The 21,131-nt window shown below is 41.6% G+C and overlaps 1 protein-coding gene across 1 annotated transcript in view; it reads left to right on the top strand.

The window, feature by feature from the left end:
- The window catches only part of BMAL2 (basic helix-loop-helix ARNT like 2), a 48,669-nt gene extending 35,327 nt beyond the window's left edge, over positions 1 to 13,342 (top strand). Inside the window, exons 13-16 of the mRNA XM_079993671.1 lie at positions 2,072 to 2,180; positions 6,661 to 6,742; positions 8,097 to 8,205; positions 9,201 to 13,342. Coding sequence (XP_079849797.1) covers positions 2,072 to 2,180; positions 6,661 to 6,742; positions 8,097 to 8,205; positions 9,201 to 9,334 — 434 coding nt within the window. The 3' untranslated portion in view covers positions 9,335 to 13,342. The remainder of the gene's footprint in view (positions 1 to 2,071; positions 2,181 to 6,660; positions 6,743 to 8,096; positions 8,206 to 9,200) is intronic.
- The last annotated feature ends 7,789 nt before the right edge of the window (positions 13,343 to 21,131 follow it).

Below are 21,131 nucleotides of genomic sequence, written 5' to 3'. Positions count from 1 at the left end.
GTTGCAGCCTTTTTGCTACAATATTTTGACACTTGTTTCTTTATATGGTGATGTATATACACACCACTTATAATTTAGACGATAGCAGCGCCACTTGTTTCCCCAGCATGTTGTGGCTAAACTGTAACACCACATTGGAGAGCTTTAAGCCAGTGTGGCGTAATGGTTAGAGTGCTGGACTGGGACCTGGGAGAGCAGGGTTCAAATTCCCACTCAGCCATAAAGCTCACTGGGTGACTTTGGAGTCAGTCAGCATCTCCCAGCCTATTCTACTTCACAGGGGTGTTGTGAGAATGAAATGGGGAGAAACAAAGCCATATACACCACCTTGAGATCTATGGAAGATAACGGTGGCATATAAACATAACAACCAAAGCATCCTTCACATGGGTGAATGTGCAAACCTTTTATGAAGAGCAATATACAGTGGTGCCTCGCAAGACGAAATTAATCCGTTCCACGATTCTCTTCGTCTAGCGGTTTTTTCGTCTTGCGAAGCAAGCCCATTGACGGATTAGCGGATTAGCGCTATTAGCGGTCTAGCAGCTTTTAGCGATCAGCTGAGAGGCGGCTTATCAGCGGAACAGCTGATTAGTGGCTTAGGAAAGGGGGGGGAGCGAAAAAAATCCGCGGGAACTCGCAAGATTTTTTCGTCTTGCGAAGCAACCCCATAGAGAAATTCGTTTAGCGAAGCGCCTCCAAAACGGAAAACCCTTTCGTCTAGCGGGTTTTCCGTCTTGCGAGGCGTTCGTCTTGCAGGGCACCACTGTAAGTGCATTCACTCACCTTCAGTTTGATATGAAAATACAATATTAATCAAAGGCCAACGTTGTTCCCTCCATGTGGCGTTGGACTGCGTCAGCTTCAGTCTTATGGGCAGTGACTAGGAACGATGAGAGCTGAAGTCCAGAACCATCTGGAGGGGACCATGTTGACAACTGCTGTTCAAAGATACCCCTTAACATTTACATACCCCATATAGAAGCTGTCTGGATGTACACACCTTCCCTTTCTTTTAAATCTGTGCTCTGCAGACAAATAACTCATAGATTTTTATTGCGTGCATCTTACTCTTGTAGGGTAAAAGCTGATGGTGCAAGAAAAAAGTGAATTACAATTAATAATAATAATAATAATAATAATTTATTTATATCCCGCCCTCCCCAGCCAAAGCCAGGCTCAGAGCGGCTAACAACAGTAAAATAATACAACATTCTAAAATCATTTCATTATAAAATTAATTCAAATCAAATTAATGGCAACCATTGGACTAGAGTTCTGTGAGGATTGTCAAAAGAGGGAGTCAGGCTGTGCCCTGGGCAAAGGCCTGGTGGAACAGCTCTGTCTTTCAGGCCCTGCAGAAAGATGTCAAGTCTCTTGTGACAGAGCGTTCCACCAGATCGGAGCCACAGCCAAAAAAGCCCTGGCTCTGGTTGAGGCCAGCCTAACCTCTTAAAATTTTCATCGTATTACTTCTGTGAAAAGATTGAAGTTTCTATCCTTGTTTATTATTTTGGAGCAAGGAGTTGGAATCCTATATTAACTGTAAAAAAAAATACTGAAATTGAAGGTTACGTTACATGAAAGGGAAAGCATTCCATGTATGTCACCAAAATTGAAACAAATGGTTGTGAATAGGATGTATTTATAACACAGTTAAAATTACTTTTAAGCGTTAAAACAGATAATCTGCCTCCCAAGCTTCTCTCAGTGCCAATGTAAACTAACAAATGAAAAGAAAGAGAACCTGCCCAAGTGACGCTGCCACAAAAACCACACACAGATACCAATTTTGAAAAAAGAAAAGAAAAATAATATGTAAATTTACCACCCACCATCTCCCTACCATCTCTCTTCCCCTTCAACACTATACTAGATACATTTTCCTATGTGGAACATAACTAAGAGACTATATGATAAAAAGAGAGAGGAAGACGTTGCATGTTCTTTTGTAATTCAATAAAATCTTTAATAAAAATTATTTCAATAAAATAAAATAGATAATCTATTACAGTGCGAAACAGTGTAAAACTAAATAAAACCATCTTGATTCCCTGTCTCTTAAACATAGATACAACAAAACCACCATTTCTTGGTGTACCAGGGATGTCTACAGGAACTGTACTTGGGGCTGGAAGCATAGGAACCGAAATTGCAAATGAAGTCTTAGATTTACAAAGGTAATAACTTTTTTTGCAGCAATCATTAACCATTTTTTTATTCTAAAAGGTGAACTAACCATGGCCAAAACTGAAATAAAAGCTTTAGAGGACCAGATTCTAGACCACTCTGAGGGATCCATTTCAAGAGCTAGGTCACCCTCTCATGTTAGTTGAAGGGTTTTCAAAGGGAGAAAATTGTAAGTATAAAAGCAAAGTATAAGGTGTTGAAACAAGTTCCTTCTGAGAACCCTTGGACACTGGAAATTCAAATCTCTAAAGATCCCCTACCACCAGCCTGTAATCCCGCATATTTAATAAAATGGGAGATCTGTTTAGTGGAGTGGATTGCCAACCCTTAATACTTGCACTGGGCAAGTCTCCGGGACCGGATGGGCTGACTTCCAGATATTATAAAGTTTTGAAGGACTGGTTAATACAACCTTTGAAGGAAGTCTGCAATGAAATTTTGGAGGGGAAAAGAGCACCAGAATCGTGGAAAGAGGCTTTCATTACACTTATACCAAAGACAGAGACTGAAAAGACCCAACTTAAGAACTACCGCCCTATCTCGTTACTAAATGTGGATTATAAAATCTTTGCTGACATTTCGGCTAAGAGATTGAAAAAAGTTTTGATGGAGGAGATTCATAGAGACCAAGCGGGCTTTCTCCCAAGAAGACACTTGTCAGATAATGTAAGGAATATAATTGATATTTTGGAAAAATTAGAAGTGAACATAAATACTAAAGCAGTTTTGATTTTTGTGGATGTGGAGAAAGCCTTTGACAATATTTCTTGGAGTTTCATGAGGAAAAATCTCCAGGGGATGGGGGTAGGCCAATGGTTTGAAAATGGTATAAGTGCAATATACTCTGAACAAAAAGCAAAGTTAATTGTAAATAATGTGGTTACGGGACGCAGGTGGCGCTGTGGGTTAAAGCCTCAGCGCCTAGGGCTTGCCGATCGAAAGGTCGGCAGTTCGAATCCCTGCGGCGGGGTGCGCTCCCGCTGCTCGGTCCCAGCGCCTGCCAACCTAGCAGCTCGAAAGCACCTCCGGGTGCAAGTAGATAAATAGGGACCGCTTACCAGCGGGAAGGTAAACGGCGTTTCCGTGTGCGGCTCTGGCTCGCCAGAGCAGCGATGTCACGCTGGCCACGTGACCCGGAAGTGTCTCCGGACAGCGCTGGCCCCTGGCCTCTTAAGTGAGATGGGCGCACAACCCCAGAGTCTGTCAAGACTGGCCCGTACGGGCAGGGGTACCTTTACCTTTACCTTTAATGTGGTTACGGAAGAATTTAAGATAGAAAAAGGGACACTTCAGGGGTGCCCAATCTCCCCACTACTTTTTATATCAGTCCTGGAGGTTTTGCTGAATATGATTAGAAGAGACCAGTTGGTTAAAGGTATACAGGTCGGAGCCAAACAGTACAAATTGAGAGCATTTGCAGATGATCTTGTTCTTACATTACAAGAGCCAGAATTCTAAAACCTAAAAGGGTTTTAGAATTAATTCAAAAATTTGGTCAAGTAGCAGGATTTAAACTGAATAAGTTTAAAACTAAGGTATTGGAGAAAAATTTAACACCTATTGAAAGGGAGAGGTTTCAGAATGAGACAGGTTTAACTGTGGTTAAGAAAGTTAAATATTTGGGGATTAACATGACAGCTAAAAATGCGAATTTGTTTAAAGATAATTATGAGAAATGTTGGACAGAAGTGAAAAAAGATTTGGAAATTTGGTCAAATTTGAAGCTTTCCTTGTTGGGGCGAATTGCAGCTATAAAGATGAATGTATTACCTAGAATGTTATTTTTATTCCAAACATTGCAAATAGTTGACAAGATGGACTGTTTCAAGAAGTGGCAGAAAGATATTTCTAAATTTGTCTGGCAGGGCAAAAAGCCCAGAATAAAATTTAAGATTTTAATAGATGCAAAGGAAAGGGGGGGATTTGCCCTGCCAGACTTTAAATTACCGTATTTTTTGCACCATAACACTCACTTTTTTCCTCCTAGAAAGTAAGGGGAAATGTCTGTGCGTGTTATGGAGGGAATGCCTACGGGTGGCATGCCTACGGATTTTCCTCCTCTAAAAACTATGTGCGTGTTATGGTCGGGTGCGTGTTATAGAGCGAAAAATACGGTATATTATGAAGCAGCAGCTTTCTGCTGGTTGAAAGACTGGCTACTTCTGGAGAATACAGACATTTTGGATTTAGAAGGTTTTAATAATGCTTTGGGGTGGCATGCATATTTGTGGTACGACAAGGTGAAAGCTCATAAAGCTTTTAAAAACCATGTCAGGAAAGCATTGTATAATGTTTGGGTCAAGTACAAAGATTTGCTGGAAAATAAAACTCCAAGGTGGCTGTCCCCAATGGAGGCAAAGGCTGTAAAAAAACTTAATATGGAATCCAAATGGCCGAAATATGGGGAGATTCTGGAACAAGAAGGGGATAAATTGAAATTGCAGAGTTATGAGAAACTGAAAGATAAAGTGCGAGACTGGTTTCATTATTATCAAATAATGGAGGCTTATAAGTTAGACAGGAAAATTGGTTTCCAGGTGGAAAAATCAAAATTGGAAACAGAACTGTTAGAACCCAATGCTAAAATATTATCAAGAATGTATAACTTGCTGTTCAAATGGAATACGCAGGATGAAACGGTTAAATCAGCTATGATCAAGTGGGCTAAAGATATTGGTCACAACATTATGTTTGCTGACTGGGAACAGTTGTGGACCACCGGCATGAAATTTACGGCATGTAATGCCCTAAGAGAGAATATTATGAAAATGATTTATAGGTGGTACATGGCCCCAGTCAAGCTTGCAAAAATTTACCACTTGCCTGATAATAAATGTTGGAAATGTAAAGAAACTGAAGGTACATTCTTTCACCTTTGGCGGACGTGCCCAAGGATTAAGGCTTTCTGGGAGATGATCTATAATGAAATGAAAAAGGTATTTAAGTATACCTTCCTGAAGAAACCAGAGGCCTTTCTCCTGGGCATGGTCGGCCAATTGGTCCCAAAGAAGGATAGAACATTCTTTATGTACGCTACAACAGCAGCAAGAATACTCATCGCAAAGTATTGGAAGACAGAAGATCTACCCACCGTTGAAGAATGGCAGATGAAAGTTATAGACCATATGGGACTGGCAGAAATGACTGGCAGAATCCGAGACCAGGGAAAAGAGATGGCGGAAGAAGATTGGAAGAAATTTAAGGATTATCTTAAGAAATATTGTAAAATCATTGAATGGTAGAACGATGTTGATTTAGAAATTAAGGGGTTTTCAGCTGTAATGATTAGGTATTAAGAAAAGAAAGATTAAAAATTAAACAGAAATTAGGGGAAGGATTTGCTGAATTGAATCAATTAGAGATTGGAATACAGGAAGGGGAGGTATGAGGAGGTCGGGAAAGTAAATTTTATGAATATAAGGGATTGAAATTTTACTTGTTATTGTATGTGTTTTGTATGTATTTTTTCTCTTCTTTTTTGTTTTTTCTATTTTAGATAACTCTTTGAAAACTTTAATAAATATTTTATAAAAAAATAATAATAATACTTGAAATTAAAATAGGGAGCACTTGGAAAAAGAACATGAGCCTGGACCATTTTAACAGTGGCTGCCCAGAATCACGAGGTTCATATTCCTCCAAGTTCTGAGGTCTTGCTTAATCTGTTTAGGCACCAGTCAAAAATTAAATTTAAACAAATAATCGAAATTTGGGGAGGGGGGGTTGGTAGTCCTAAATAATGCATTGATCTGGCTTTAATTTTGATCCCTGAAGTCATGCCGACTGCCAGCCGAGTGCGAGGGCCAAAGTTCCTGAACACTTGATTGTGCACATGACCCTCACAGTAATAGCTAAAGTATGGAATTTGTTCTCACAAAATGTGATGTCCACCATCTCATTTAAAGAGGCTTTAAAAGAGGATTAGGCATATTCATTGAGGAACCATAGTAGTTAAGGTATGTTCTAACTTCATAGGCCCCTGAATACCAGTTGCTGGGAATGACAAGCGGACAGAGTGCTCTTGTTCTAAGTTCCATCTTGTGGGTTTTCCATAGGCATCTGGTTGCCCACTGTAAACAGGATACTGGATTAAATGGGCCTTTGGCCTGATCCATCAAGGCTGTTAGTACATCCTTTTGGTTCACTGGCATCCCGTTCTACTAAAACTTTGCAGAACTAAAGAATCACTTAATCAGCTTAGCCCATAGTTTTAAACAACACAGCCACTTGATCATTTAGTCTGAATTTTAGGACTCTTTTATAGGACTGAATATGATCAAGTTCCTCCAGAGATGGAGGTCTAAGACCTTGGAGGGAAGGGGTGGAGATCTTAAAGGGCAAATGTTGCTAATGTTTCTGATACAGCAGCACTAGTTAATAAATAACATCAATTGTTTTAGAGGCCAGATTGGTTGTGTTTGCCAAATACTTTGTGAGGAGGATTAAATGTCATCTTTTGTTTTTATCTAGGTTACATACATCTCCACCTCCTGGTGAGTTAAGTCCATCAGATCTGATGAGGAAGTCTTCTTCCCCAGTAGACGGTAGTGATGTGAGTATCCATAAGCCACTGGCCTCTAAGAAAGGCTATCTAATATCCCAGTAACTTGATTTGATCTTTCTTACTAGCCCTCTAAACATGTTACACACATGAAGAGAATCTGTGTATAGAGCAAGGAGGAGTGCCAAGCCTCTTGTCTCACCCCCAACATCATGTCTGAAGATCTCCTATGTGTAATGCAGCTGCTAATGTGTAAAGGTTCTACATGAGAGGCCCACCTGTGTAGTTGAGGCCCTGACCACATGAGGCCCCATATGTGTGGGCAAATTGCTCCTGATGGGGGCTCTTCTGATGTCCATCCTGAACACACATTTTGGGCAGGGTTAGTAGCATAGTCCTCATCTTTGGCTCCACACATGACCTCATGTAGCACGTGAAGGAGGCCACTGTTATTTCATATTATAGCAAAATTTCTGTAACCAACTATGCTGTTTCCAAACAGCAACAACTCTTTCCTTTTGGGAGCCTGAAAGCTTCTGACAGTGGGAGAGCTGAGTCAGTAGTGCTTGAGACCGTTAATCTCAGGGTTGTGGATTCAAGCCCCTTGTTGGGCAAAAGAGTCACATTTCAGGGGGCTGGACTAGATGACCCTAGGGATTCCCTCCAACCTCGATGACTATAAACTACCTGGATGGGAGCAACTATTACTTCTTGGTAAGTATCCTCTGAAGTAGTTCAGTTAGGGGCCTGTTGTCATACTTTGTCAAGCTGTATTTTCAGCACAAAATTCTTTCTTTCTTTCTTTCTTTCTTTCTTTCTTTCTTTCTGGTGGTTTTATTGTACTAAAGGCCAAAATCTATTTTAGAGGGCATTGCAAATACAGAATTGTTGCAGCTGTTATTCATTACATCAAGGATGGGAAATCTTTTTTCCCTAGAGGGCTGCTGCATTCCCTCATAGCCAACCATTCAGGAGCCACATGTAGGCAGGGCCAAAGTGGGTGTAGCTGAAGGGGACAAGTCCAGTCCACACTCATGCATATGCACCAGCATGCACACATATAACACACTCTTCAACATTGTCACATGTAAGCAGACACATAGCAATAGCACACGTTCCTCCTTTACAGATCTCACAGATTTCCTGCTGGTTTTTTAATTTTCCTTTGAGTTGTCTGTGAAGGCAGAGCTGGACAAAACATCACTTCCGATTGTTCTCACGTGCCTGCCATAATGGGCCAGATCTGGACTGTGGGCTGACAGTTCCCTGCTCCTGTATCACTTGTAAACAAAGCCATCTAATTTCGACAGTGTATCCCTAAGAATCAGCATTGAAAAGTATTTGATTTCTGTAATATCATTTTTGTTGATTTCTGGCTATTGTCACCATTTTTGTGTGTGCTCAGGTGCCAAAGAGAGACATTCTTCAGCTGTGTCCTTCAGGAATATTAGATGTGGAAACCTCAGGGCAACACCAGGGCACTATTCCACTCCCCAGCAATGAACCTCTTCTCAGTAAGCTTCCCTTCTGTTTATTTCCTCTTAATGAAATATTTGTAAGTCTCTGCAGAAGTAGATTGTGTAACTGAGGGTGTTTAGTTCCTACCAATTTGAGATTACCAGCGCTCATGTTCACAGAATCCTTAGGTTAAAAGAAATAGATGTCACCTGTGGATGCAGGTGATCCACACCAAAAAAAGGGAAGGAAACTGAAATTTTTCATTGAGAGAGCAAGCCCAGTCAGCTTAGAAATGCAGCTCACAAATATTGGTTCACCACTGCCACCAAGGGCAATATGATACTCATACCTGATACTTTGCATTCTGTCCATACTGCTTTTATTTCTGTAAATTGACTCATCTCAAACTTCATTCTGTTTTGAAACAATGTTTCAGTAAAGAATGAAGGTAAATCAGGAATGCCTGCTCCCAATAAACGTCTTAAGCTGTTTAAGCATAAAATATAAATCCTCAGGATGTTTTTAAAATAAAAGTTGTTATTTTAACAGAACTGAATAAAGCCTACATTTAATATGTACATTTTTAATGTGTGTTAAGATACCTCTTTTTCAATGCAAAAGTGATAGGGCTTTTAAAGAAAACACTCATTAGAAATCTGTTAATATTTTAAGGTTTCCTTTTTCTGGTAACATAAATTCAAGCTAGTCAGAATCATTCTCAGCAGGGCATTTTGAACCACCCCCTTAAGGAACATTAAGCAGCACTTTACCATGTGGTAGAGTTAAGCTCTCTAGTCAAAGGCAAAGAGCTGCAGTTGAGAGGTGGAGGGGTCTGCTTTGGCTCCAGAAGACCTCTGGTTAACCCAGGCAGGGTTGGGCTTAACTCCTGTCTGAACTCCTGGAGAATCTTGGCTATCTTGTACAAGGAAATACAGATGTGATGTGTGAAGTTATTTGTGCCAAAAGGATGTTGTTTGTTTCAGAGTAAACAATGAATTACAGGGGCTGATTTTTGCATAAAGTGGTGACATTTTTTGTTTTTTTTTCTTAGGTGATGCTTCTCAACTGGATTTTGATGCAGTTTGTGAAAATGACACTGCAATGGCTGCTCTTATGAATTACTTGGAAGCTGAAGGAGGTCTGGGCAATCCAGCAGAGCTCAGTGACATGCAATGGACTCTTTAGTATTACACAGCTAAGAAGGAATTTAAGCTACTTTGATGCACAAAAATAATGATCTGTTCTCTAGTACTGTACTAGTACCTTTTAAGACTTTAATTCAAATTTACAGTATCTATATTTTAAAATGACTTTGGCCTTATTCTCAGTCATTTTGGCTGCATATGTTGAAAACATGTAATTTTTTAAAAATGACACAGGACCTCAATTTTGTTATTGATACACTTGTTGACCGGAATCTTAAAACAGTTATATTTTTACAAAAAAAAAATTTAAAAGAGAATTGACTGTAAAATGGGCATAGAGATTTTGTTCTGAAATATTCCTGTCTATTTATATGTGTTTTCCTTGTTCCTAATTTATTACTGCTACTTGGGTAGCAGTACTGTACTTGAGTACTGTATTAGAACTAGACTTTTTATGTCCATTCCTGGAGGAGCTCAAGTCCTTAAGATATTTTATTTTGCTGTTGGATTGTTTGAACCCAGGGATCAAGAAACAAGGAATGGAAGTTTCTTACAAAGTGAGCAGTCATTCATATTGATCATGAAATTGTGCATTGTTCCAGTGTAAAACTGCTACAGGAAAGGCTTAAAACAACAAAATTTGGTATATTATTTTCTAGTGTTTGCAGTAGTGATAGAAAACATCTCTCACACACACACACACACACACACACAAATTTTGAGCAGGGAAGCCAATGATCTTTCAGTAATATACTAAAATGCACTTGTCACCTTTGGAGTAGCTCTTGAGCACCCATATATCTTTAATGCATAATATGGAAATCATATCTGACAATACCCAAAGTACCCAAGCCTTGAAGAAAATATAGATATACTTGAATTGTTTGTTTGTTTTTTCAGGGGGTTGAGTTCAGTGGGACTTACTTACAGGTAACTGTACAAGATTGTAGCATTGGCCATTAGTATTCCTGTTCTAGGCTCTGTATTATACAATACAATGTATTATACAATACAGACTGTCCATTTTGAATACGTGCAAATGCTATGATTATGCTATGTGTGGATGTTCTAGCACACTGTGCCACTGAAGTGCATTTTTTCACATAGTGAGAGTCCTTCTGAAAATGTGGAGTACTGGTCCCCTGCCATAAAGTAATTTAAACTTGAACATGCAGATAAACACCTACAAATTTGAACTTTAGAAAACAATTACTGCCTATACTAAATAGCAGTTTATTTGAAAATTCTAAAGTCTTTACTTTAAATATGATTGCTCCGCTGAGAATAGTAAGATTAGAATTTTTTTGTATGTAATGTACTGTATAAGTCTGTATGTGAAGACACCTTCACACCTTCATGAAATAGATACATGCATCAGTAATGTACTAGCAATTGGTGAGGCCATGTGTAATCAGTGTTTTGGGGGTCATTTATAATATGTTATATGCAGTACCTGTATAATATTTGCCTTTTCCACATTATGGATTATACTGCAAGTATACTGCATAGAGTGACAGAACTGCTAAATTTGTAACTTGTGAAACATACCAGGGAAATAATTCTAGGGAGAGAAATTGTGAGTAGTTATGCCCAATAGCCACTAGAGGTCTTACTTGTAGTGTATTGTAAGAGCATTAATGTATGAGTTGCACTGATCACCCATATAATGTTGCAGTACATATATGAAAGGGTTATTTAATCTCTAGAAAATGACAGGACATTTGCCATTGGATGTAACTTTTTCCAGCCTCACTATTTTTGTTAGAATCATCGAGTTGGACAGTCTTTAAACCTCTTTTGTTGACCACCAGCATTACGAGTGATGGCCAAAGAAAGAAGAAGAGTCGGGAGGGACCCCAGGGGTCATCTTGCCCAACATCCTGCAATGCAGGAACCTCAGCTAAAGCATGCATGGCAGGTGGCTACCCAACCTCTCCAAGGAAGGAGAGTCCACCAAACTCCTGAGGGAGTCCTTTCTGCTATCTAACAGCTCTTACTGTCAGAAACCTTTTCCTGATGTTCAGTCGGAATCTCCTTTCTTGCAGTTTGAATCTATTGGTTTGGGTCCTCCCCTCTGGAGCAGGAGAAAACAAGCTTGCTCCATCTCCCATGTGACAGCCCTTGAGATATTTAAATATGGTAATCAGATCTCCTCTCAGTCTCATCTGTCCCAGGCTAAACATACCCAACTCCATCAACCCTTCTTCATAAGGCTTGGTTTCAAGACCCTTGGTCACCTTCCTTTGCACATGTTCCCGCTTGCCAATATTCTCCTTAAATTGTGCCCCAAACTGGACACAGTACTCCTGGTGTGGTCTGACCAAGGCAAAATAGAATGGGAGTGTTACATCCCTTGATGGTGACACTGGACTTTTGTTGATGCAATCTAGAAGATCATTAGCTTTTTTTTGCTGCTGTTGACTCATGATACACTTGCAGTCAATTAAGATCCCTCGATCCTTTTCACATGCATTACTAGCAATCCAGGTGTCCTCCATCTTATATTTGTGCAGCTGGTTCTTCCTGCCCAGGTGTAAAACTGTACATTTGTCCCTATTGAAATTCATTTTGTTAGTCTTGGCCCAGTTTTACAATCTCTTATATTGAATCCAGATCTTGTCACCTGCAGCATTAACTACCCCTCCCAGTTTGGTGTCATCTGCAGATTTGATGGGTATCCCCTCAATTCCTTCGTCCAAGTTGTTAATAAAGACATTGAACAACAAGGGGCCCAGGACAGACCCTGCGTCACCCCACCTGTCACTATTTCCCAGGATGACAAGGAACCATTAGTGAGCACTCTTAGGGTTTGGTCAGTCAACCAGCTGCAAATCCACCTAACAGTTCCCTCATCCAGTCCACATTTTACCAGTGTCTCCACAAGAATGTAATGGGAGACTTTGTCAGAAGCCTTACTGAATTAAATACAACACTGCTGTCTAGTGGCAACAGAAGTTAGGGCCAGCAAAGAGGCCGGGACACTTCCCATGCCAGGGGAGCACCAAGATGTAGTGCCCAGTGCCTGCGCACTTCCTTGCCTGTCCAGAAATAGAAGTGAAACTGACAGTGTTGTTGTTGCTGTTCCCCCTCTCCTTTTTAAGGAAAGTACTAAAATCATGTACGTAGCTGTATATGGAGCATGTGTAAAAGGTTGCTGACAAAGCTAAACATGGCTCAAAATGTAGAGTAAGAATAAACGTCTCTAAGCAACCTCCAGCCCCTTGAATATATTATTTGCTTCCCCCCCTTGATAAGCAATAATTTTTTTAAAGGGTGTGAATGGATGACCTGAAGCAATAAGATTTGGCAGCAGAGCTTTTAAAGAGAACTATTGACCTCTTGGCTTCTCCATAACCCAGTACATTCTCATAGTGTCCATCTTGCAAAGTGAGTTGTTGCTTCCCAGAGGTACAGGGTATTGAAAGAACCTTGTTTGATCCTGTGGAAACACCCACAAGCCTCCTGAATTTGACTTCTGTGTAAACAGCCTTGGAACAAGCAAAGGTGGTGGTGGTAATAATAATAATAATAATAATAATAATAATAATAATAATAATGGTGGTGGTGGTGGTTCTGTTGGGCCCCCTTAATGTTTACGTAGATAGCAAAATGAAACAAAATAACTAATACAGTACTGTAATATTAAGAAAAGGATAGTATGAAAAAACTGATTCTCTTCTGTCCCACCTAATTGTGAACTTGTTGGATGAGTGAACAAAAAATTTTAAGGGTTCAAACGGACATCCTAATGCACATTTGGCACTGTGAACTCTTCAGGTAATGACTATTGGGATCTTTTATGATGGTTCATGTATCATTTTCTTTGTTGGGGCAAATCATCTCTGGAACTAGCTTTATTCAGTTTAATAGGACAGTGTTTTTCCTTAGTGAGAGGTGCAGTATCTGTTCATTTGCTTTGTTATTAAATTTTTGTTTTTCGACTTACAGAGCTTGCTCTTCAACCTTTCCTCTTTGCCAGTTTCTACTGTTTGTAAATAGTTACGCTAACTAATGTGTAGGAAGAATAAATATATATTTTATACAAAAATGTAGTGTGTGTATATGCATTTTTCAAAGTACCATATTCAATTTATTTTTAATCTCTTGGTTTGGACCTTGTGGGTTCCTATTTTTTTAGCTCAAGGAGGACCTCATTCCCTCAGGTAATGCCTACTGGTGGTGGGCAGGATCAAGCCATGCCCTAGTGTCTCTGCTGCCCATTTTTAGCTCCTTGCCACCCACATGGCATTGGGCTGAGGACTGAGCTTGCCCGCCTCTAGCCCTACCCACCCGCCCCAACCCCCAGGTGCAGTTTTCCACATTGATGTGTTTTGATTGCTATGGCTCAAAAATGCCCATCATGACATTGTTCCTTGAGCAAGATAAACGTCTGCTTTAGCATACCACCATAAAGATTATGTAATCGTTTTGTAGAATTGTGTGATACACAATTTCATTGTGCTGTTCCCAGGCTTACTTATTCATTGTGGTCACTGTAAGTTCCTTGCTTTTGTCAGCATGCAAAAATATATGCACATTGGACATGGCCAGTAGGATTTCATCATTCAGTTGCCCCCTGTAATGATGGCTAAGTGTGTGTTACAATATAGGCTTCCCTTGATTTCCCCTCCCCTGCCATGTGCTGTGGAGAATTAGTAAACCCTGAGATAATTGCTTGTCAGAATGCTATTAAAAATTGTAATTTTACAATATGGAAGATTGCAAAGATATCTAGATGAAAACTTCTGCATGAAGCTGCCTTTGTTTATTAAAACGACCTTCCTTGATGTGAAAATCTTTGGAACAGCCAAAATAATTTTAAATGCATAATGTTTATTTTATTATTTTATTTATTTAAAAATTTCATTAAAATTTTAAAAAATATTTATAGACTGGTTTTCCTGGTACAGCCCATGCAGAGAAACTTAAAATAATTAGGACTTCCGGGTTAGCGCGATCGGATTAATGGTGGATTCCCTCCGAGCTCCGGAGGGAATCGGCTCTGCTGAGGACGGGTCTTACCGCACCGGCGACGCGGGGACCCTTAGAAACCGCAGGCGCGGAAGCCTGCGGACTTGGTGACTCGGCGGGCACCTTTAAGCGCCTTCCCCGACCCACGAAGAGCCTTTTTAAAGGCTACGGAGAGGGTACGGGGAGTGGCGTGGTGCTGTGAGTAGACCGCTACTTCAGTGGAGCATAGCCGCGAGCCATGGCCGGAGAGCGCTGACTTTTTCCCCAAAATTCGGACTGGAAAATAAACAACCCGTGAGTAGATTGGAATCTGGACTTTAAAATTTATACCTTTGAATTTGGTACAATCAGGGGATGTGCTAAAGGGAAGTCCGCACCCCCCCTACCTACAAACGATCTAAAGCAAGGATTGGAGAACTAAGGTGGAGAGTATTGTTTTTGCTGTCAGATAAAAGATACTTCAATGAATTTGACAGAAGAAGTCTTTGTGCTGGAGAGAAAGTGAGGAATTTTGGAAGCTTTTGTGTAAACCCCCCCCCCCAACCCGGGAGTGTCCTGTGCGTAAGCCAGAGGAAAAAGAATAAGGAGTTTGACAGCTGTCAAAGGAGCTGTCAAACGGGCGGTTAAAGTTAAGAACTTTGTTACTTAAAAACTCTCTGAATTAAAAGTGTTGCATTTGAACTGAGGTGGTTGGAAACAACGTAGCTATAAACAATAAGTAACGGACTGTTGGAAAAGGACTATCAAGTAATTGGAATCCCCCTAGGGGGAACTAGAGACATTACAATGGCTGCAGAGGGAAAATTACTGGCAGAGATAGAAAAAATGTTTTTTCTTGTGGGAATCCTGCAAGAGCAGAGTACGGCTATGAACAAAGAACTTATGACCTTGAATTCTAAAACAAACAACTCTGCTGAATGCATAAAGGATTTGACTAATAAGAAATCTGCAGCTGAACCAGAAGAGACATTTTTGGAACAGGTGGAGAGGAAAGAAGGAGTGGAAAAGGAAAATACCAATCAGAAGCCTATATTGTCAGGAAATAAAGAAGAAGATCTTCGGATTACAAATCTGCGAAAGATGAGAAAGATGAAGGAGGAAGTCCCTGGAGTACCTGGATTTCTGGAATTTAAAAGAATAAAGAAATATGATTGGGACTTCCTCTTTGAGTATGGGAGATCAGCTGACCTTTTGCAGCAACTGCTTTTAAGTATTTTGGATGGAAGAAAACTTGGTGTGACTGCGACTGAACTCCTTCGAGACCTGAGGACCAACAAAAAGGGTTACCAACAAAATCGGCGGAGAGAGACTGACAGAGACTTGAAGGCCTCGGATGTGAGGAATCCGGGCTAGGAACTGTTTCTGTGGACATAAGGGATGGAAACCGGGGTAGGGAGGGAGGGGAGAACAGAATTTCAAAATTTTATGATTTTTGTATTTGGCCATTATGACATATAATTAATTAAAATATAAAGGGAGAAATTCGTGGGAGGGAAATTAGGTCGACCTTAGAAAAAAGATTTAATGTTTATAAGAGAATTGGATAAGTTAAATGTGGACAAGTAAAAAGAGTTAAGTTTTAAAAATAATAATAATATGTTAAAGATGAGAGATAAGAACTTGCTGAATTAATTATTGGAATTGGGATGTATGAAGAGGGGGTGGGGGGAAGTCAAGGAAAGAGGGTAAAGAAAGTAAGAGTATGAAATTATATATGTTTTGTTTTTGTTTTTGTTTTTGTTGTGTGTGTGTGTATAAAATGTGAAAACCTAATAAAAATTTTTATTAAAAAAAAGAAACTTAAAATAATTAAAAATGTACAGTTATATTACATATAATTCTATTAAGTGTACATGTAGGCAGATGGTACGGGTGCAAGAGGTCCATCAAACAGATCAGCTCAAACCATTTAAGGCTAGCATGTTAAATTGGGTTCAGAAAGGAACTGGAAAACACTGCAGAACATTGGGCTACAAATTTATTTTATGAATTATTACAGGTTATTGTTACACCTTTTTGTTAAAAGCAATTTCCCCTTGATATCCAGAGGGAGATTAAAATCTGTAGCTCATGTACTGCTTGACTGTACTCTTTATAAAGATTTGAGGAGTGAGGTTATTACCCCTCTACTGCAATCCATACCAGGTTGTTCAACCATTGCTACTGTGTCTTTTCTTCTGGCAGATCAAAGTAACCAGGTGACAGCAAAAACTGCAAAAAAAATAGCTGGGCAATTAGAATAAGATCTATTATTTGATCATTGAGGTAAACCTCTATAATGTATTTTGTATAGTTAAGCCTTTACCTCTTCAGTACATTGTATTTTATTTTATTGCTATGGCTAGTGGCTGATGCAAATAAAACTTCTTCTGATCTGCTTCTTACATCTCCTCCTGCACAGTTGACACACATGGAGTGAAACAACCTATCGGCAGCACCTATTTGCCTCCAGCTTGTAGTTTGCTTTTTTCCAAGGTGCTTTCCCCCTCCAACTCTTGGTGCATGATTCACCTCCAGCCTTCCATTCTCTTCCCCACTGGTAGGCTTCTGGACAGTCGCAGCCTCCTCTTCACCTACCAGCTGCATCCCTTTGCAGCCCAAGTGTCATGGACTGCTTGGACACACAGAAATGGTTGGAGGCACCAGCTGGGGAACCCCCAAGGGAAGACAATGAGGGAGAAGAGGGAGCAGCTTGGGAGGCAGAGATGTCGGAAGCTGAAGAGGTAACAGTTTTTAGTGAGCAGGGAGAGTCTGTGGCAGAAGCTGGAGAGAAGGGGGGGGGCGAGAGGCAGAGATGAGTCAGGCTGGTGAAGAAGCCAGGGTGTCTCTCTGTGCTGCTGCAAGCTGCCATCTCCCCCTGGTCTCTCAGATCCTGGAGAGGCATGAAGCGGGAGGAGGAAAGACAGGCACACGGGCACAGTCTCAGATTGCTTGGGGGAAATCCTGGAGAGGAGAAGACTTGGGAAGGTGGGGGACCTTAAGTCTCTGCAACTGCCTGTCAGACTGGAGGGATTCTCCCCTCCCCCAGCAGCTTCAAGGATCAAAGAAAAAGCAATAAAGTTGATATTTTGTGGTTTTTATTCAGCAAATGCGTAGCCCGGCAAACAACTTGGTATCTAAAAGCCATTGTGACCATGCTCACTGAACCCCTCTCCTTCCTTCCCCAGCAACAGCCCACAGGAGTCCATTGTCGCTGGGCTTTTTACTCGAATTCTGCGTGAGTGTTGTATACTCTCCAAGGAACTTTCTGTCAGCAGCACTCCCGCTCTCCCCCAAGATCTCAAAACTTGGCAGCTCAGCTTTACACATACTGTATGCACAACCTGAGTCTAAAGTGGAGAGGGCCACAGAATCTTGCTTCTTCCTTCATTACCGTTGTAGATTCCAGCACAAGTCAAACATGGGCCTATGCCCAGGACAGTGTTTTTTAGGCAGGTATATTCTGCAGCATGTCATTGACGCGATAATAGCATTGCAGCAACATCAAGGTGCTAGTGTGTGTGTGTTTTACATCCTTAAAGAATTTCTGCTTCATTTTGGGAAATCCTTAAGGAATTTGAATTCCCTGGAAACACAGCTATAGAATGGAATTCCCCTGGCTGCCTCCACTAAGCATCAAAATCCATCCCAACAACAGGTAATCCTTTTGCTTCTGTGGGAGGAGAAGGAAGAGAAGCAGCAGGGCGAGGGCCTCAGGCAAAAAGCTAATTTATTTGCATGATAAAGGTACCCCTGCCCGTGTGGGCCAGTCGTGTCCGACTCTAGGGTTGTGCACTCATCTCACTCTATAGGCGCTGTCCACAGACACTTCCGGGTCACGTGGCCAGCATGACAAGCTGCATCTGGCGAGCCAGCGCAGCACACGGAAACGCCGTTTACCTTCCCGCCAGTAAGCGGTCCCTATTTATCTACTTGCACTTCGAACTGCTAGGTTGGCAGGCGCTGGGACCGAGCAACGGGAGCGCACCCCGCCGCGGGGATTCGAACCGCCGACCTTTCGATCGGCAAGTCCTAGGCACTGAGGCTTTTACCCACAGCGCCACCCGCGTCCCCCCTATTTGCATGATATTTCTTAGCAAATAAGCCCTTTTTAGTTCAGTCATCTCCCATTCATGCACCTAAAAGCCCTTTCTACACAGATAACACAAGCAATGGTGACACACACTGCTTTGTAACTCCACCACTGTAGTGGGGGCATAGCTGTCAACTTACAGATTTGAAAATAAGGGACCAGCAGCCTTGAAAATAAGGGACCAGCAGCCAAAATAAGGGACCTGCAGCCTCACCTGTTCCAGGCACTCCAGTCTTCCTGTCCTCCTGCAGTCTGGTCAAACTCATGCTGGTAGCTTCGTGAACACTGTCCAACCAACTTTGTAACCAGAGGTTCAGCTGAATAGAATCTGAATCACATGCACCACAAGGCCTATGCAGCCTCAACGTAAGATGGCTCCCCGGCCTGGCTTTGCACTGCAAAGTTTGCAGTAGCACGTGCAACAAAATGGCGTCCAGCATTCAAAAAACCCCTCAGCTTGCATTAACTAGCCACACACAAGGCATGCAAGCTCCACCCCCAGTCGTTCTTAGACTTCTTATTGGGTGAGCAACACAGCCAAGCGACATAGTTGGAGCCTCCCTCCTCCCTGGCCAGCAGGGAGGGAGGGAGGGAGAGGAGCTGCTTCCTTTGAAAATTAAGGGACATTTAAGGGATATCCATCAATAAGGGACAGCAGCGGGACATGGCGCTGGAATAAGGGACTGTCCCTTCAAATAAGGGACACTTGACAGCTATGAGTGGGGGGCTGTGCAAAGTGGGCCTATGGCCTGGGCAGGCCTGGTCGTCCACTTTTATACCTGCTGGTGGGATTGACAAAGCTGCCTCTGATTGGTTGACAAGGCCTTCTGGGATTGACAAGGCATCTGACCCTCCCCCTCATTTCATAGCTCACCAATTAAGCAATTAACCAACTCTACATTGTTGGGCTACAGAGCAGAAGCACCCAGCTCTCCCAAGAGTTATTGACATCTTATTAATCAAGTAAAAATTGTTTGGGGTCGGGTGACAATTACTTCTGTGGCTGATTGTCAGCTGTGTCCAACCTGTTCAGTGATAAGATGTAAGTGTGGACAAGCTCTTCTCACTTATCAAATGAATATAGTAGGGAAAATACTGTAAGTAGAAACCATTTTTCACATTTAGGTATTCATTACTTTTAGGTGTGAATAGTACGGACAGCAGAGCCAGACCAGAGTCTGGTGATGCAATCCCCCTGAAACTCCACCAGAGGGCTGGAGCCTCTCTCTGATTGGCTACAGAGTCTGCTAGACACAGAAGGAGGAGGAGCAGCACATTGGGAGAGAATATAAAAAGAGCCGTTTCTGAGGGAGAGAGTTGGATAGGGTTTGGTTTTGAGATGGGGCTAAGGGTCAGGGCTTGGCTTGTACTGCTAAGTCCAGATGCCTCACACCACCCACTCCAATTACCAGGAAAGCTGCTTTACAGACCTGGGCTATACCTGATTATCATCTTCCCAAGCATCTTAAAAATGTAATGCTGGTGGTCAACGAAATAGGTTTAAAGACTCTCTCAAAGAAATGTAGTATAAACAATTGGGAAAGGCTGGCCTGCGAGCACTCCAGTTGGAGAACAGCCTTTACCAAAGGTGTCATGGACTTTGAAGATGCTCGAAATCAGGAAGAAAGAGAGAAACGAGCTAAGAGGAAGGCACGTTCGGCAAACCCTCACCCTGATTGATTCCTGCCAGGAAACCTATGTCCCCACTGTGGAAGGATGTGTGGGCCCAGAACTGGCTTCCACAGTCCATTATGGACTCACTGTTAAGACTGTGTTCATGGAAGACAATCTTACTCGGCTACATGTGATCACCAAAGAAGAAGATGATAGAAATTGAGGGGCTACAGCCTTTTTTATGGACATGGACTTAATGGGAACTCCTCATGGCAAGATGCCTTAGCATGTCCATGCTCCCCCAATGTCCAGTTGGTCCAACACTTCCACTCTCATGCTCCTCGAAAGGCGGCAGCCATCGGGCAGGTGGAGGCACACCTTGGGAAGGGGGAGAGTGTCATGGGGCGGGAATCAGCGTCACCTGCTGAACAGCAGCCTGGAGGGGGAAAAGGGGGAGTGACTTCAGCTGCAGCTTTAAAGAGTCCAAGGAGAAAGTGCTAATGAGAACCAGCTGGCTTCAGCCTGTTTAAACAGAGCTCCCAGCAGCAGGCAGAGAAGGAAAGAAAACTGAAGAAGCTTTTATTTCTGAAGCCACTGTGCTGTTTAGAAGGCCTTATATTAAGGGCTGAAGAAGGCTTTTAGGAACAGCAAAATATATCAACACCAGGCAACCTGCTGTTTCCAAAACACAAGCAAAACTAGGCCATGAAAAACAAAGATGAATAAGTGGAGAGGAAATGAGTGCTGAGCAGGAATGAAAATATTGCCGCCTTCTGTTTTTATCTTCAGGCTGGAATGAGATGAATTTCTGCAAACTTGTTTTGATACATTTGGTGGCATTTGGGGGCTTGTCTCGTTCTCATAATGTTCCTTTGAAGTTTGGTCTCTTGATTAATGCGGAAGTGATTGGTTGCATAATATTGTGTTAAAAGCAGAATACATCTTGCAGTAATTTTCCACTATATGTAAAATAAGGCATGTTTAATTTAAAAGGAGTAGAGCACATAAATAACGCAAGCACCATCCCCTCAGCCCATGGGGACATTTGGAGGCTGAGAGAGGGCTCTCCTTTTAAGATCTATCTTCAATTTGATGAGATGATGAAACCTGTTCCAGTTTGCTTTGAGTTACTGAACTGCCTTTTATTAAAGTGCTGTAGGTTTGCCTTCCCTTCAGAAAG

The sequence above is a fragment of the Podarcis cretensis genome (genome assembly GCF_951804945.1).
Source record: "Podarcis cretensis genome assembly, chromosome: 10".
Taxonomy (NCBI): Eukaryota; Metazoa; Chordata; class Lepidosauria; order Squamata; family Lacertidae; genus Podarcis; species Podarcis cretensis.
The sequence above is the reverse complement of the archived record's forward strand: the minus strand, read 5'-3'. Positions and strand labels throughout refer to the sequence as shown.